This window comes from Neopsephotus bourkii, unplaced genomic scaffold (genome assembly GCF_033783945.1).
Source record: "Neopsephotus bourkii isolate Nb327-2 ecotype Australia unplaced genomic scaffold, CSIRO-AGI_Nbou_v1 NB_1394, whole genome shotgun sequence".
NCBI classification, from domain to species: domain Eukaryota; kingdom Metazoa; phylum Chordata; class Aves; order Psittaciformes; family Psittacidae; genus Neopsephotus; species Neopsephotus bourkii.
Genome location: NW_026901872.1, coordinates 2843506 through 2862063, shown reverse-complemented (window position 1 = coordinate 2862063; position 18558 = coordinate 2843506). Strand labels below are relative to the sequence as shown.

Sequence of the window (18558 nt, the reverse complement as noted above, 5' to 3'; positions counted from 1 at the left end):
CGATACTGTTGTGGGGGTCTGTTACAGGCCACCGGATCAGGGTGAGGAAGTTGACGAGGCCTTCTACAGGCAGCTGAGAGCGGCCTCACAGTCACAGGCCGTGGTCATCGTGGGGGATTTTAACTTCCCTGATGTTTGCTGGAAGGACTACTCGGCAACCCAGCCGCAGTCCAGGAGGTTCCTCCAGTGTATGGATGATAACTTCCTCATGCAAATGGTGGATGAGCCAACCAGGAGAGGTGCGCTGCTGGATCTCATCCTCACTAACAAGGAGGGTCTGGTTGAAGGAGTGAAGGTTGAGGGCTGCCTTGGTTGCAGCGACCATGAGATGGTGGAATTCAGGATCTTGTGTGGTAGGGCCAGTACAATAGCAAGTAGAATTACAACCCTGGACTTTAGCAGGGCAAACTTTGGCCTCTTCAAGCGATTGCTAGGGGAAATCCCATGGACTAGGCTGCTTGAAAGTAAAGGGGTCCAAGATAGTTGGTTGACGTTCAAGGACTGCTTTTTCCGAGCTCAAGATCAGAGCATCCCGACACGTAGGAAGTCAAGGAAGAGGGTCAGGAGACCTGTGTGGCTAAATAGGGAATTGCTGGGTATGCTGAAGTGGAAGAGAAGAGTTTACAGGTCATGGAAGGAAGGGCTGGCCACTTGGGAGGAATATAAGGCTGCTGCTAGAGGATGTAGGAAAGCAGCTAGGATGACTAAGGCCTCCTTGGAATTAAAGCTGGCGAGAAGGGTCAAGGACAGCAGAAAGAGCTTTTTCAAATACATGGCAGATAAAACTAACACCAGAGGCAATGTAGGCCCGCTGATGAACGGGACGGGTGCCCTGGTGACAGAAGATACAGAGATGGCAGAGTTACTGAATGCCTTCTTTGTCTCTGTCTACTCTGCCGGAGGCAGTCCTGAAGAGCCCTGTACCGCTGAGACCTCGGATGAAGATAGGTCAACGGAGCGGTCTGCCTTAGTCGATGAGGAATGGGTTAAAGACCAGTTGAGCAATCTGGACATCCATAAATCCATGGGTCCAGATGGGATGCACCCGCGGGTGCTGAGGGAACTGGCAGAGGTCATTGCTAGACCGCTCTCCATCATCTTTACCAAGTCTTGGGAAACGGGAGAGGTGCCTGAGGACTGGAGGAAAGCAAATGTCACTCCTGTCTTCAAAAAGGGCAAGAAGGAGGACCCGGGTAACTATAGACCGGTTAGCCTCACCTCCATTCCTGGGAAAGTGATGGAACACCTTATCCTTGGTGCCATCTTAAGGCATACCAAGGATAAGAGGGTTATGAGGGGCAGTCAACATGGCTTCACCAAGGGGAAGTCATGCTTGACCAATCTCATAGCCTTTTATGAGGAAATAACACGGTGGATGGATGATGGCAGAGCGGTGGATGTGGTCTACCTTGACTTCAGCAAAGCGTTTGACACAGTCTCCCACAGCATCCTTGCAGCTAAATTGAGGAAGTGTGGTCTGGATGATCGGGTGGTGAGGTGGACTGTGAACTGGCTGAAGGAGAGAAGCCAGAGAGTTGTAGTCTATGGGGCGGAGTCTAGTTGGAGGCCTGTATCTAGTGGAGTGCCTCAAGGGTCGGTACTGGGACCAGTATTATTTAATATATTCATCAATGATTTAGATGAGGGAATTGAGTGTACTATCAGCAAGTTTGCTGATGACACTAAGCTGGGAGGGGTGGCCGACATGCCAGAAGGCTGTGCTGCCATCCAGCGAGACCTGGACAGGCTGGAGAGTTGGGCAGGGAATAACTTGATGAAATATAACAAGGGAAAGTGTAGAGTCCTGCATCTGGGCAGGAACAACCCCAGGTTCCAGTATAGGTTGGGGAACGACCTGTTAGAGAGCAGTGTAGGGGAGAGGGACCTGGGGGTCCTAGTGGACGACAGGGTGACCATGAGCCAACACTGTGCCCTTGTGGCCAAGAAGGCCAATGGCATCCTGGGGTGTATTAGAAGGGGGGTGGTTAGTAGGTCGAGAGAGGTCCTCCTTCCCCTCTACTCTGCCCTGGTGAGACCTCATCTGGAATACTGTGTCCAGTTCTGGGCCCCTCAGTTTAAGAAGGACAGGGACCTGCTGGAGAGAGTCCAGCGCAGGGCAACTAAGATGATTAAGGGAGTGGAGCATCTCCCTTATGAGGAGAGACTGAGGGAGCTGGGTCTCTATAGTTTGGGGAAACTGAGGGGTGACCTTATTAGTGTATATAAATATATAAAGGGGGAGTGTCACGAGGATGGAGCCAGGCTCTTCTCAGTGGCAAACAATGATAGGACAAGGGGCAATGGGTACAAACTGGAACACAAGAGGTTCCACTTAAACTTGAGAAGAAACTTCTTCTCAGTGAGGGTGACAGAACACTGGAACAGGCTCCCCAGGGAGGTTGTGGAGTCTCCTTCTCTGGAGACATTCAAAACCCGCCTGGACATGTTCCTGTGTAACCTTATCTAGGTGTTCCTGCTCCGGCAGGGGGATTGGACTAGATGATCTTTTGAGGTCCCTTCCAATCTCTAACCTACTGTGATACTGTGATCCTGATTTTAGCAGGGTGATGCAAGGTTCAGTAGCTGTGCTGATACTTTGTCATGGATAAACTGGAACTAAATGAAAAAGTTGTTGCTGTTACATTTGTGGATTACACAAAAGCTGGCAGAATGGTAAATGTAAAGACAGACAGAAAGAGGGATTTTGACCTGTTCAAAAAGTGGACCTTTTGAACCTGAATTGGTCCACCTTACCTTAAAAAAGTAAGGTGGACCAATTCAGATGAAATCTATTTTAACACAGACACATGAAAAGCTAAACAACCAGGAACAAGTTGGGCCATACTTGAAAAATGGAGGATCATGTTCTGCAAAACAGTAACTCCAGAAAGGACTTAGGGGATCTCTGAGAAAGCATAGCTCAAAGGGAACCTTGGGTGTGATAGCGGAGCAAAACAGTGAATAGGCTAGACTGATCTTATCTCCACCCACAGCACAGGTGAGATCGCTATCAGACAGAAGGGAAGGCGAAACCACCACAGGCTGCAGAGAAGACCAGAATGAGCACTGGAGAAAAGAGGAAAAACACTTTAGAGAAAGGAAAATCCTTTCAGCTTATCAAAAAGAAGATAGAGTGGTGACTTGATTATAATAGCTCCCTCAGGAGAAAATCCCACAGACTAAAGGGTTCTTTAGTTAAGAAGGAAAAAGCATAACAAGCAGCTGTGTACTGAGCTCATGCCAGATAAATTAAAAGAAGTAAGGCACACAAAGTTTAATAGTGGAGATGATTAACTACGGAACAAACCAACAAAGGAAGCAATGGATACACTATCTCTATTAATGTCTTCAACTCAAGAATAAATGTCTTTTTGGATATGCTTTATCTAAACACAAGTTATTGAATTCAATAGAGAGGCTGCTGGGTGAAATTCAAAGGCTTGTGAAACACAGGAAGTCAGAGTAGATGATCTAATGGGAATATTTGCAAAGACTAATCTTAGCCTCAGGATGCTACTCTCCTTGGGTTACCTCTTCAGTCAATAGAGAGTTTCCTTTAGAGAGCAATTCAGACATGAAGAATAACTTTAGTGCTCCAATTTGCCCCTCTCCACTGAACGAGCTTGCCTCTCTCCACTGACTGCAGAGAAAAACAGAGGTTTAAGGATAGTTGAAATCATCTGGGTTTTTCACTAAAACACCACCACACTAAAGTGTAAAATGACAACTTTCCTAAAGATTTTGGGAAGGGCTTAGTGGGTGAACTGTGGGGAGGATGGGGATGAGGACAGCTCTCTTTTCAATAATTAACCCTTGATAGCCTCATCTGATTATGCAGGGAGCTACATCTTCTCCCTGAGAGATTGTAATCTACGGTGGGAGGCTGAAGATTAACATGGCACGTCTTTACCGCCCCCTTAAATATCCTACTTTAGGAAACCCCTATCCTTCCTCTAATGTGGTCTCATTTTGGAGACCACAGGCATGAAACAGATCCAGAAACATCTGACAGACATAGATGAGTTCCTGGCCAGCAGGCAGGTGGGAAAATTCATCCTGCCCCTTCTATTTTTGCTATTGGAAATGGCAGTTTTCTTAATTCTTACCTAATTTACCACATCTAATAAATGTGTCTATTTAGTTGGTATTTGATTAAAACTGTGGTGCTCCTATGGTATTGTTACATCCATCGGTATATCCTCGTCAGGAAGGCATCTCTTCCTACACACAGTTAGTCTACGTGCTGCTCTTATCTTGATTGTGCCTTCTTGTATTAAATGATGTAGATTGCTGATTAACTGCCAGAAAGTACATAAACACCAAAAGGGAAAAGTTAAAATGCCTATGAACCACAGAGGGTTGCAGAACTTCCTTTGGTGCACTAAGACAGTTGTGTACGTTTTATTACTCTGAACGAAAGGAAAAAGATGACACTACTGATAAGCTATGCTGAAAACTCTCTCAATTGTGGCCATTTTACTACTGGTATATCCCATATGAGTAGAAGTTAAATGCATAAAATACATGCTAAGTGCCTAAACCTCAGCTCTCTTTTGTGAACCAATGTCATGCAATCAATAGCATACCTTTTATTCTTCCTTCTAGTTTTAAAATGTTTTAAAAAATAAATCTAAAGGTTAAATTGCAACAATTCTTCATTAAACTAGAGATTGATAATAAAATTCTATTTATTAGAATCCATGCAAAACTAACAGAGGGGTGTTTTACAAAGCTGCAGCAGTGGTTGCAAATGTTTGTCTGCCATCTAGTGGAATCTGCAACCCTTTTCAGTAATATTTATCCTGCTTTAACTACTAGAAGTTTTTTAAAGAAATAATTACAGAAGTAAACATGAAAGGCATGAAGGATAACGGCACCATGCTCATAAAATTCTTAAGCAACTTTAACTGCTGCAAAGATGAAATAGGCAGACCTTTGTATATACAAAGGTTTGTAACACAAATAAGGTTGTGTCAGCTGAGACAGAGAAAGGCTGGGGTAGAGAAAGATCAGTATACTGAAAACAGGGCAAAGCTCTGGTCTTTGTTTTGCCTGACATTATTTTCCTAAGAGTTTTTTGAAAAACCTACACCTCTGTGTCACCAAATGTCAGATACCTGGTATCTGACATGGGACAGTAATTACATAAAGCAAGTAAAAGTTGTATTTTAGAAGAATGAACACTATCCCTGATATTTATGTTATATCTCTATACACATATGGCATATCATACATATGCCAATGCATTGGATACCTACACTGAACACTATGACACTCTAAAGGTACTTAAGGGGTACATAAGTACAAAAGTTTGTACACCAGGACACTAAGTAGATTTGGCCACACAGAATACTGTGTGACTCCAGTTTCTTGGACAGTTGTGCACATATTAGCACCAATTGAAATAATTACATTAAAACCGCCTCCAGGAGACAAATGAGTTGCCAGGAAAACTCTTTATTGAACAATGCCTGATTATCTTGGGGAACTACTATAGAAATGACTGCTGAAAAACTGGAAATATTGAAGCCTGACCCCCTTTAAAATAGAAGGAGAGAGGATAATGGTGAACTGTGGCAGATATATTCGGGCAGAAAACCCAGCTCACCAAAGAGAAATGGAAGCACAAGACATAGAATGACAAATTATAATAACACCATACTAAATGAAAATCTCTAAATCTTTTACTAAACAAAACTTTAGCAAAATTATTTTGAGCTTTTAGTTTTTTTAATATTTTGATACAGGAAAACAACCTATTTTAACTAGAGTGTCCTCCCATGGGAAAGTTAAAGAATCTGCCCAAACAAAACAATGCTTTTATGTCCTCCATTCAGTCACAGCTAAGATGAACAGCGGGTTCATGCCCTGTATTGCTATTTCACCAACTTTGATAAAACTTCAGAGGGTGGAAGTCAATGCCGAGTTTGGCCCAGCACTTCTAAAAATGGAACGGCTGCTGCAAAGTCATCTAACCAGAGCAGACAGCAGTGACTGAGACTGGCAGCTTTATAACTGATGTCATTCTTAACAGTGAAATGCTTAGCCCAAGATAACATTCTAAAAATACAGGCTAAATTATTAGTCTTGTGTATGTGCCATAGATATTTTTCTGCCTTCAATGTGAGTGCAAACAGCACAGAGGAATAAACGGCTGTGCATGTACCTTGCTGAGTCGTTCCTCACTGACTGGTTTCATCTGAACAGCGAACCTAAACAAATCATTCATTTTTTAATTAGAAAAGTGCTTTATCTGAAAAGAGCCTGCATTTTACTTCATCTTGTATCCCTCAATATACAATATCCTATACAACTCAGACTGTATCCTGAGCTCTCCCTATGAGATTAGCAAGGCTTCTTTTTATGTGTCCTAGGAAATGTTTGTCCAGATATTTTTGCATGCATCTTCAAAATGTGTAAGACCAGTGCATGATTCTTCTTTAAATCCCTCATTAAATCTTACATATGCCAGAGTACTGTATTCACAAGTGATTAATGTTTTCCCTTAACATTGTTCTTGCAGCATTTATATCTCATAAAGTCTTGACCTTTAAGGGCAAGGTCCATATATTATTGTAACATCTTGGGGTTTTCACAGCTGTAAATCACAAACAGTAAACAACCACCTGCTGCTGATCACAATACACTTTGAGTTCAACACAAGTTCGCTGGTCACAGAAATGAGACTATTTCTCTCTCTTCAATGCGCTGGCCCATCCCAAAATTGTAATTCATCCCATTCACAATCATCTGCCCCTGTAACATGGCTTGGGAACAAAACCAGAGGGTGTACCAAACAGCTTTCCAGGAAGGCAGGAAGAAATGTCACAAAGAATGTGTGGGAGCCTAGGGAAGTGGGATGGAGTGACAGCTGATGAGATGGGCTAGAGCAAACGCTGAAATGGGATGGAGTGACAGCTGATGATTCAACCCCTTCTTGTGGTGTCTTCGCAAGTTGTGCCAGTGGGTAGTGATGGCAGTCTTCTTGTCTTGCCACTGCCAGCTTCAAGGCCAAAGACACATGTAACAGTCAAAAATGTTTTAGCATGGCCACCCCAAGTTCCCCTTGCTGGGCCGAACCATGTCTCCCTGGCTGGGGTGGTGAGACAGGCCTGGGGTGCTAGGCCCTGCCCTCATGTCTCCTGCCCTCAAGGAGTCCTGCGCCCACAGTACCCTGACACAGCTTCAGCACTGTGGAGAGTGTTTAATGAATTACCACCTAACTCATAAAATCTCTTGTTAAAGGAACTGAACCTGTGGGTGGGAGTAGGGCAATATGACAACTTATTAACCGTATTCTATCTTGTATCTCCTGTCCATTAAATAATTCTTACCTGCTGTTATCTTCAAAGATACCAATTTTGAATCTAGTGTTCAAATAAAATAACCAAATGAAATCAAGCTGGAATGTCCCTCAGCCTCTTCACCCTCTCACGGCTCCCTTCCCTGCCCAGGGGTTCTCCTGGCTGATCCCTTGGGAACCACAGCATGGCCAAGTGCCACCCGCCTCTTCCACTCCCACATTTTCCATCTCCTTTACTCAAAGTTACATTTGAGCATTAAAAACCCTGCTCGCCCATGCAATGACACTACTGAGCTCTCTCAGAGAAATGTTTTCATGAGCTGCTCTTTCCTTACAAGAACCTGAGGTCAGAAAACAGGAATATTTATGAAGTGCTAATAAAACTGCCTGGACTCAATAGATTCCAGATTGCTAGTTCAGATACTTAATAGTTGTGTTGTTTGGGGTTTTCTTATCAGGTAATGATTAAATGTCTCAGAAAGCAAGCTTCCATTTATCTGACAGAAACATTACTGATATTCATCCTAAATACTCTTAATTTTTTTCATGTTACTTAGAGCTGTTTCACACCACCCTACATGGACTCTGCAGGCAGAAGCAACTGCTACAACTAGTGCATCTGGCATCCTGCAGAGAGACATTAGAGATACTTCTCTAGATTGGATTAAATCATGACTTAGAATCATAGAATAGTTAGGGTTGTAAAGGGCCTTAAGATCATCTAGTTCCAACCCCCTGACACCTCACACTAAACCATGTCACCCAAGGCTCTGTCCAACCTGGCCTTGAATGCCGCCAGGGATAGAGCGTTCACAACTTCCTTGGGCAACCCATTCCAGTGCCTCACCACTCTTAAAGAACTTCCTCCTCATATCCAGTCTAAACATCCCCTGTTTAAGTTTGAACCCATTACCCCTTGTCCTACTGCTACAGTCCCTGATGAAGAGTTTTTAAGAACTGAGATTTTTGGTTTTTACATTTTTAAAGCTTGGTTTGTTCTGTTTTTTGTTTTTTTTTTGTCAATCTCACTCCCAAGGTAACAAGAGAGCAAAATGGGTACCAACATAGTACATTAGTTTTTACTAAGTGATGGTAATGGTGTGTTTCAAGTGAAAACTGTGATGCATAAATTGAAGCATACTGCACCAACACCTCACATATAAACCCATAAATAAGAAAAAAATAGCCCACTGAGATTTCCACCAAGCAAGGTTCAAATGGAACTTAATACACTTTTTTGGTCTCCTTCTTTGCCCATAAAATCACAAGTTCACTGGTTCACTGTTTACAAGAGCTGATGCTGGGTGACTGGTCTTAAATTCTGTTATCAATTCTGCCTTGCTTTTTAAAAGGTTGAAATTAATTTGGCACACCTTTCAGTCTTTGGAAATTGGTTTTCCTAACTTTAATTAAAAGTAGTATTTGTGGTTCAAAGAGGTGAATCTCCACTACTAAAGGCATGCCTAGGTCCCTAGCTCAGATGATGCATAGCAATGCAAAGTCCCACTGCTTGGCATTACCTGTTTTTAAAGAAGGCTCTCTACAGACATACTGCATAGCATGCTGTCAGAGGTCACCACCGATTCTTATTGTCATTTTCCGGTGCTTTTTCTTTTAACATAATGTCTAGTCAAATAATGAGGGCAGCAGGGTTTCTATAGCATGAAAGTATAAACATGCAAGAGTACATGGCAGTGTTTGAAAGTGGAAAGCACTGGGGAAGAATGGTAGGACCCAACCTGGTGCAGCCTACTGGGAGCAGTCCCTGGAGTAAAGTATATCTACAAGAGCATTCAAATTCATTGGAGGAGGAACGAGCTGATTGGATTAAAAAGCAAGTCTAAGACTAAATCAGTATTTGGTCAGATCTATTAGGTCAAGTGTCTTGGCCTGACCATCATCCAGATTTCTGAGTTGGGTTGGTTTGTTTTCATGTTTTTGTCTTTTTTTCTTCTTGTTAACAGATTTTTTTTTTTGCTTTTGCTAACACAGTTACCTGAGAAATAACAACTCCTCATGTTAAGATAGTCATGTAAGATAGAGACTTCAGGATCATGTTTGTGTTCTTTTCTGGTATGCTACAATTTCCTGTAAAATTATTTTTCTACTTAAATTTATATCCATAAAACCTAATTATACAATTACAAATGTCACTGATCCTGTTAGTTATCTACAATGCCATGTCTTGGCCAGGCTGGATTCATGATTGCGCTTAGGCTCTCACAGCTGTGCCATATGTGACACTAAAAATACTGGGTGTAAGAGTAAGTAGGCACTAGTAGGCAGGACTGCATTTTATTCACAGTCACTGAAAATGAAGGGGTGTAAGGTCATAGATTACCAGTGGCCTTTGCTAGCTCTTGTGCTGCTTGACCTATCCATAATTAATCTCTAAAAAGGGACAAAGTGGCAAAATTTGACAAGGATAAAGTTAGTGACAGTAGTAAGACTACTAGCAAACTGTGAGGAACTGCAGGACATACAAGACTGATTAGGAAATAAAATGGCAGATACAATTCAGCAAAGATAAATAAAAATTGTATACACAGAGATAAACAACCATACTTTCACCTATGAACCAACAGCCTCTCAGCTTATCATTACTGCTCAAGAGTTAGATCCTGTGGTTATAGCAGATAATGCCATGAAGACACTTCAGTGCTCAGCTCAAATTTAAAAACTCAAATGAGGAACTACTAGGAAAGAAATAAAGAACAAGAAAGTAAACAAACAGGCCAGTACTTACCTGCATGCCTAATGCTGTGTGCTGTTTTTGTTCCACTCTCAGAAAATAATACATAAGACTCAGAAAAGTTTCAATCGACAGTAAATACAGAAGCTTAACAAATGCATTTCAGTTTAGAAGAGGAAATCTAAACGTGAATGCTATGTATCGGCAGATCCATGACTCGCACAAGCATGGCAGGTAAAAGCTTACTGTGCAGGGAACCTTAAGCTAAGCTAGTGAAAATCAGGTTCAAAATAAACAAGTAACAGCAATTCTTTAGGAAATGCACCAATTGATGAAGGTGACTGTTACTCAGGAAGCATATATAGTCCAAGGGAAACTGGACAAGTACTGGAAAAAGAAGCATTGGGGATTACTAAATAGACAAACCATATGATGTGCAGGAAAGCCTGGAATAGAAGACACTTGGAAGCTAGGAGAACACAGAAGGAAAAAAAATAAATGTGCTTGCATTGTTCTCCTTCCTCCGGCAGCTGCTTTTGACTAAAAGAGAGGCTACTGTGTTAGAAAAACTTTTGGTTGAGACCTGTATAGCTATTCCTATGTTTATCTTTTCAAGAGTTCCAAGAGCATGTAAGTATGGAGCCCAGAGGAAAAGCACGTGCTCTTTGCTCAGCTTCTCAGTTAAACGTCGTAGAAGGCAGTGTGTGTTACAAATGCAGCCAAGGCTTCCGAGCCATCAATGCTCACGTTCACATAGTTGGGATTCCAACAAAGTGATACTTATTTTAGAGCAGAGAAGCATTTCCAGTATGAAACTCCCTGCTACAGGGATTTTCTTTTTTTGTACCAGAGGGCACATTTGCTTTAGTTTACATAAAACTTTCAGAGTCTAGGTTTCACAAGTGAGAACTCACAGGCTTAGACACAACTCCCAAAACCAGCATGAAAGCTCCTCAGTCTTTTCTTGTTTTTGACATGCAGCACTGAGTTTAGATAAAATTAAGTGTACAAGCTAACTGATAATTTCTGTTGATCTGACCTGGCATTTTCATGACGTTTTAATGACTTCTAAGATTTCCTAGGATAAATTTCACTGTTTGTATCTCTTCATATTACAGATACCTCAGCATTTTCAAAAAAAGTTACACCCAATATTCTAAATCTGAAGTATTATAAATCTGAAGTTACACCACCAATGTACAAAGGATTTTTATGTGGTATCATTTTGCTCACTCATGAACGCTTGTTCCCAGCTTGGTTATAGAATCATTTTGGTTGGAAAAGACCTTTAACATTATCAAGTCCAACTGTTAACCCAGCACTGCCAAGTCCACACTAAACCATGTCCCAAAGTTTCACATCTACACATCTTTTACGTACTTCCAGGAATGGTGACTCCACCACTTCACAGAGTTTTTCACATCATCTTCCTGGAATGATTTTTTGGCCAGCCCAACTGGAAACAACAGTAAATGATTCAGTGTAACATAACTGTTTTTCTGTTCTCTCTGCCAGCAACTTAAGTATCTGGCCACTTCGATCACTTTTTTCTAGAGCTATGACCTAGACTGCATACAATGTAAACTCTTAAAGTAGAAAGAGCTTCTTTTTCTCTGCACGAATATAATGTTTGGATTAACTAAGATTCCAGGTTCATTTCCAAATGTGCTCCAAACTATTAACCTTGGAGGTTAAGTCCCATTAATGCTACATCTTGGACCCATGCAAGCAAAACCAAAACAAAAATAAAAAATGCTTAAATAGCAGCCGATGAAACATCAACAAAAAAAACCCCACCATTTTCTTGTGAAGCAGAACTCTTAGATATTTACTGGTAAGTAACACAGTAAAACAGCTTACTGTATAACAGTTACTTATAAACACTTGTTTCAGCATCAGTGAAGATTCCTAGCGCTGAATGAGAAGACATTCTTATACCAAATGACTGTTGAAGACTCACCGATTCCTATCAACCAAATCTGATGCTTCTTATGTATGCTTTGACTAGGCAGTAGCAATACGGCTGTAGTATTTTTAGATCTAGTAGACGGAACAAGTGTAACAAATGTATCATCTGAACTTCATAAAATATTCCATGTAATCTAGCATTTACATTTGCATACATTTCTGTATGGATAACTGAAGTTCCTCTGTTATGCAAGATAAAAACAAACAAACAAACAAACAAAGCCCCAAAAGAAACCCCACAAGGCTTTCCCCAGCAATCCAAATCAAAAGGATCATTAGTACCTACATAATCAAAAGTGCTTTATTTCTTACTTTCAGGTTAAGACTTAAGTCACTACCCCCATTCTAATTAAAATAAAGTCAGGATGGGCTTCATTCCTATCTGATCCATAAAATGAAACTAAAATTGCATATGCAGTTTTTCCTCTAAGCAAGAGATAAACCCCAGGATATATTAGCACTTCTAAAAGATGCATTAACAAGCTACACTCATTATGCAGTATTTGTTGCTACACACTAGTAAGTTCAGCAAATGTACAAGCAATTGCACTGTATTCACAAATATCACAAAAATAGCAAGCAATGAGATTACACATGAACTTATCTCATTAAAAAACTTTTCAAGGTTATACTATACATCATCCTTTTCAAGAAGCTAACAAATATTCTGAAACCTTCTCACACACACACTTATTCCACTCATTTCCTGAATAGCAACAATCTTCAAAGCCTCTGTTAACTTTGACCTGGCATTCTTCTCATGCAGAAATCTCCTCCCATGTCAGCCTGTCATATTTTCAGCAACCTAGAAAGAGAAAAAACATTTATTACGAATCACCAAAAGTAGATCAAATTTAGTCTGTTCTTGTGACTATTTTAATTTTCCTAGAGAGCTTAAGTCTAAAAATAAGCTGAAAATTATAAGATGTGTAGTCTTGTTCTCTAATGAATACTTATTTCATTTCTAAAAAAATAAAATTAAAAAAATGCTGTTGACTGATTAGCATTTACTGACATAGCCATTACTATTTGCTTGTGCTAAACTGTATATCCTGTATGTGAGCAGCTTGTAATCCTGCATTTTACCCTAATGCTTTCAAGGAGTGCTCAAATGCAGAATTTTTACTTTTTTTTTTTCCTTTGGAGTTTATTTCTTTATACAATTTATAGTAATTACTATTCCCACCCATACAGATAAATTGACATAAAACTTGGCGGAATACCACTAATCATAACTCCATAAATCACACTGCCAATTTTTGATTAAGGTCATCAGTAAGTATTTTTTTACTTAACGCAACCCAGTCAGCAAGGTACAGTTGTTGGAGACTGCCACTGGTAGATTTTAAGACAGTCATGGGACAAACAGGCAAAGGATAGCAATGGGAATGATAAACCAATAAAAACAAAGGAAGTAGTAAAACCAGACCTCAATTACTTATATACACATTTAAACACATATGTATGCACACATTTAAGCATGTATACAAATATAAAATATGCATAAGCATGTAAAAATGTTAAGTTAAAAATTAAGTAAACCATTTGAAAACTGGTGAAAAATAGCCCTGACTAGCATGTCTTTAGTAAAAATATCTGTAACTTGGACTTTCTAAAAATCAAAATGCAGTCTTGCAGAACAGGAATAGGCAGAGGTTTTCCCTCCACCTTCCCAGAAATAAACAAATATAAGGTACAGGGGAAAAGAAATCATGATGTTTGGGTAGTCAGGAAAGAATAAAATCCTTTAAAAGGCAAGTGAAGATTCTTTTTGATTTTTTATTTTATTTTTTTTTAACCATAGTTACCTTCTCCACTAGCCAAACAGGTAAATAGCCTTATATATACACATACACCATGAAATCCCCTATGGTCTGTCTTTGTAGAGACCAAAAGCACAGGTTAATGTGATAAAAGCGGTATGTGAAGATTACATTAGCAAGCTGCATGTACCTGTTTACATCTACTGCTACATACTATTAGGCCTGAGGATGTATAAATAAGGTGATATGTGTTAAAGTAAAAAGTAGAAAACTGTGATATGATGCAGATAAGGGGGTAAATAGTTGCTACAAATTGCCAGAATAAAAATCTGTGGATTTTGGCTGTTTGGTCTTTTTTTCCCCTCAAAAAAGTTAATCTGGCTATTACTGAAAAGGTTTTATTCATACCATTTCTTGCTTCATGTTTCATTCAGTTGTATTCATTGCCTTTCCTATGGAACAGTTACATTTCCTTGATGTAAAGATGAGTCATATCTCAGTACAATTTACAAACTGAAGTATAGCAAGTTGAACATACATCTGACTCTTAAAAACAAATTTATAAGCTTCTATAAAAAGCATTACCTTTAGAGCTTCTGTAGCCTTACGCAGTTCTTTAATAACAGACGATAATGCTTCTGGATTTATCCCCTGTTCGCAAAGCCGCACACAAATAGACAACGTCTCCATATCCAAGCCAGTGTTTAATATCCTTGAAATCTCAAACAGAACTGCAACCGAAAAAAATGAAAGCACTTCAGTCCCTACAGACTATTAAATTTCAGTGACAAAAAACATTATTCAACATTTAATTTCTACAGAGTAAAGACTGAGAACATGACAGTTGTGGAAAGCCTTTACCGTCTGAACCTCAGCAACAACATTCATGTTCAGTTTACCAGCACAAGCTAAAAGCCACAGCTTCTAACAGAAATACCACGTTTTTCTGGTTCAGCAAACTTAATACTGGATAATAGGCTTTAAAAATAAAAATAAGCGAAGAAATCAATAACTAACATTCTTGCAAATTACATAAGAAGTTGGCTATAAGAATAATCCATGGTTTTGAACTACAGATACTGATGAAGCCCTACTAAAACGGACTGGAAACACATCAGGAGTTTTCTAGCCACCTCCTTCCATGACTAAACTTTGCTTTATGTCCAGTATTAACACTGGTTTAAGGATAAGCAGAACTATTTAATTTTTTTACAATATCAAGAACGGCAACACACCAGCATGACACCTTCTGGGGGAGAGATTCCCGTTAGTTTTGTGCAGAAGCAAAGATCTCCCCTTCCAAACCTTTCCTAGAAGGCCCCTTTTGTTTCATTCTAATAAACAGCTTGTTAAGTAAGTAGCAGAACAACTCATGGAGGTTTTATTTCTGTTTGCACCAGTAAGCTCCACCCCAAGGCTAAGACCTTAGCAATACAGGTTGATTTTGTACAGATGCTATTCAGTTTCTGTAATCAAACCTCCACTAAGCTAGAAGAAAGTGAAGTAGGTCTTCTCACCATGTAAAAGCAGCATGGTGACTATTGTCCACTTGACAACTATGAAAATATTCTACTTTGGTGTACCAAAGACATACTGCAGCAACCCTAAGAGTCATACTTACCAAGGCCAAGATATCAAAGGCCTAATGTATCCAGCCAATTGCACTGAAGTTAGAGAGAAATGTCAGATGCTATGAAAAAACCCCTCTAGGTGTGATAGCACCTAGCCCACACAAGTAGGTTGGATTAACAATATGCATAAGTTTAAAACATGAAAGCAGTTTGTCAGACCAAAGCCCTAGCTATAAGCCACAAGCAAAGCTTTCTTCTCCCCAACAAGGCTTTCTCTTCCCACTGACTTGAAAGCAAACCATTCCAAACACACTACGTATGTGCACCCTGTCTGAACAGAAGCATCTCCAACAGCCAAATCAACAACAAATTGATTCATTTGCAATAAAAATGCCACTGAACATTAAGAGCTACAGAACCAAGACTGACAGCTTCCCAGAAATAAACAATTCTTACTCTCTTTAACCACTTAACATTTATCATGAAATTTACTAAGTATGTGATGTATTTCAAGGCAGAGCAGTAAATCTAACTAAAGATAAGTTCCTATTTCCTATGTCAGCAAGAGTTGCGGTCACTAGTTTCTAAAAGAAAGTATTAGGTGTTGAGGCAGCATCTTTGGCAGAGAGATGTTGCAGCTTCTCCACAAAAAATCTGAACTCTTAACAATTCTGCAGAGAACACCTGCTAAATATTTATATCTGACATTCTAGATTAAGCACTTTCCTAAGCTACTACAGTTATAATTTTTTTTTTTTAGTACCAAGGTATTTACTTCCATTAGGTGCCTGTTTCTTATTCAGCAAGTTAACACAGAACACAGATTTCATGTTCTATTTAAAAAGAAAGTAAAATTATCCTACAAATATTTTTCAATTCATTATGATAGGCCCTCATCAAGAAAAATCTAATTACATGGACACAATTGTCAGTGTGTTACTTTTTAAGTCACTCCACCAAACCACTTTAAATACATACTCTTATAATGAAAATTTCAAAAGATTACTGTTATTTTGACAGTAAAAAAACAAGCCAATTTAGTTATGGAATGCAGTGAAAGTTCAGATATGAGGATGTTTCTAAGGCTCTAAGTAAATATTTAAAGAGGAAGTGCACGTTTAAGTCATGGAAATTTGTTTTCTTCTAAAAACACCTGATGTCAGAAAGAGATTATATTATGAACATCTATCCTAAATAAAATACACACTGCTACACAGGAAACCCGGTCTCCTAAATCTCAAGGGTAGTACACTTTTCATAGCAGTTCTCAAAAGCCTTACTTTGTCCTTATATCTGCATACTGTTCCTCCTACCTAAAGCATTCCTGAAGAAGTGTAGAGAATGCAGGTGTCAAGAACACTTACAAGAACTTAGAATCACTGTCCTTCCCAAACAAATCTATCTCCAGCCATACAGAATGATCTTATTCTCTTGGAGCATCAGAGAAGCCATAATAATCCTGCTACTCCTGCAGAGTAGCCTTTTCTCCTGCAACCAGTCAGAGCCAGTAGCTGAGCAGCTGAAATAGGCATTTTCACACCAGTTCAACTCATTAAGGTCTTTGCTGCTATGGAGTCCTCATGTAACATGGCCATAACTAGAATACAAGGTAAGATCACGAGAAAATAACAAACAAAAAGCAGTACCCCCAGAACACTCTCCATAGCCTCTGGACTCTCATTAAGGCATTCTCCAGGAAAGTCTTCATATTTAACAACACTCAGGTGACTTCCTGGCAGCTTTCCACTCTGCTTAAAATCCATGTAAGCTTTCTGGCATAGCCATTCCATGGAATCCCAGTTTTCCACTACACACTGCTAAGAAACATTTCCTGAACCTGCCAGCTTCGATTCCTCATCAGGCTGGAAGAGAAAGGGAACACCTGATCTTTATTCACTCTGTTCACACTTCTCATGGGTTACAGGCTTCTGGCGTATCTCCCACTATTCCCAGTGACACTCCTCTCACATTACTGACATGGTTTAGTGGTGGACACCCCTGGGTAAGTTGGACTTGATGATCATAAAGGTCTTTTCCAACCTAGGTGAATCTATGGTTCCCCATCCTACAATATTTCTTTTTGTGTACCAGAAACTACTCTAATTCTGTAACACTGACTGCTAGCCTCAAAACTTTTTCAGTATGTTTTATGTTGGTTTTCTAACATGAGCCATCCAACACTACAGGGTTGGTCCTTCCTCTCCTTTCCATGCACCTCCCTCCCTCCAGATTAAATCCAAGACGCACAGAGCCAGATAACATAATCGGCATTAACTACTTGAAGTAATAAGAAAGAATAGCAAACGTATGTACTTATAAACATTAAAACCGCAAAGTTAAATACTTAACAGCTATATAAAATGGAAAGACAAGTCACACGAGGCCCAAAGACACTAGCACTACATAGACATTTGAAGTGTTTCAGGCACTACACGTAACATGAAGTAAAAAGAAACTGCCATGCACTAAATTCTTCAGCGAACCATTATCCTCTTCACAGGTCAGGCACTTGTATGGGCACAACCCATCCGAAAGCCCCGCAGCCTGCGGACAGGGGCGACGGCAGGAGCGCTGACGTGAGCCCAACTCAGGGCGGCCAGTGCCGCAAGCATGGGCCCCTCTCCCGCAGCTGTGCCACCCACCGTCCATGGTCTCCCGCACGGCGTTGAGACTGGCAGCGTTGCTCGCCATGGCGACCCCTCCCAACCGGAAGCGGAAGAAGCACCCCCTCGCGCTTCCCGCCTAGTTTCCCGCCCGCCCGCCCACTCGCCCACTCGCCCACTCGCCCACTCGCTCCCGCTCGTTGACGTCATTCAAGGAGTCCCGCTCCACGTGACGCTCCAAACGGAGCCCGCCCACCTAACAGCAGAAAGTAAAAGGGCGGGATTTCGAATTTGTGCAGCGGAGCCCCCGGCGATTGGTCCGTTCGAGAACGGGGGAGCCCTGCTATTGGTGAGACAGAGGAGACCGCACGTGTTGATTGGACAGAGGGCAGGGAGGGGGCGGGGCTAGTTAAAGAGCCGCCTGCCTCATTGGGGGCGAGCGCAGTGATCTGAGGCAAGTATGAGTGTCGGGGTAACGGCGGCAGGTACCTGCTCTGGGGATCTTAGCACCGCGCTAGCTGCTGGCGTGTGGGAGAGTGGCGTGGGGAGAGGCTCGGTGACACTGTCCTGGGGGGAGGGAGGAGAAGGAAGAAGGAGCAGTCCTCGGGCGGGTTGAGAGGGTGTTCCGGGTCCTTTTGCCACCTCAGGTGAGGGAGCT

General features: G+C 40.9%; 1 protein-coding gene across 1 annotated transcript; it reads right to left on the bottom strand.

The window, feature by feature from the left end:
- Window positions 1–12242: 12242 nt before the first annotated feature.
- On the bottom strand, window positions 12243–18011 carry MZT1 (mitotic spindle organizing protein 1). Its single transcript, XM_061367772.1, has 3 exons — window positions 17940–18011; window positions 14312–14457; window positions 12243–12768 (listed from the first exon to the last, which is right to left on the bottom strand). Exons 1-3 carry the CDS (start codon window positions 17986–17988, stop codon window positions 12745–12747), a joined length of 219 nt encoding a protein of 72 aa, XP_061223756.1. The 5' UTR covers window positions 17989–18011; the 3' UTR covers window positions 12243–12744.
- Window positions 18012–18558: the final 547 nt, after the last annotated feature.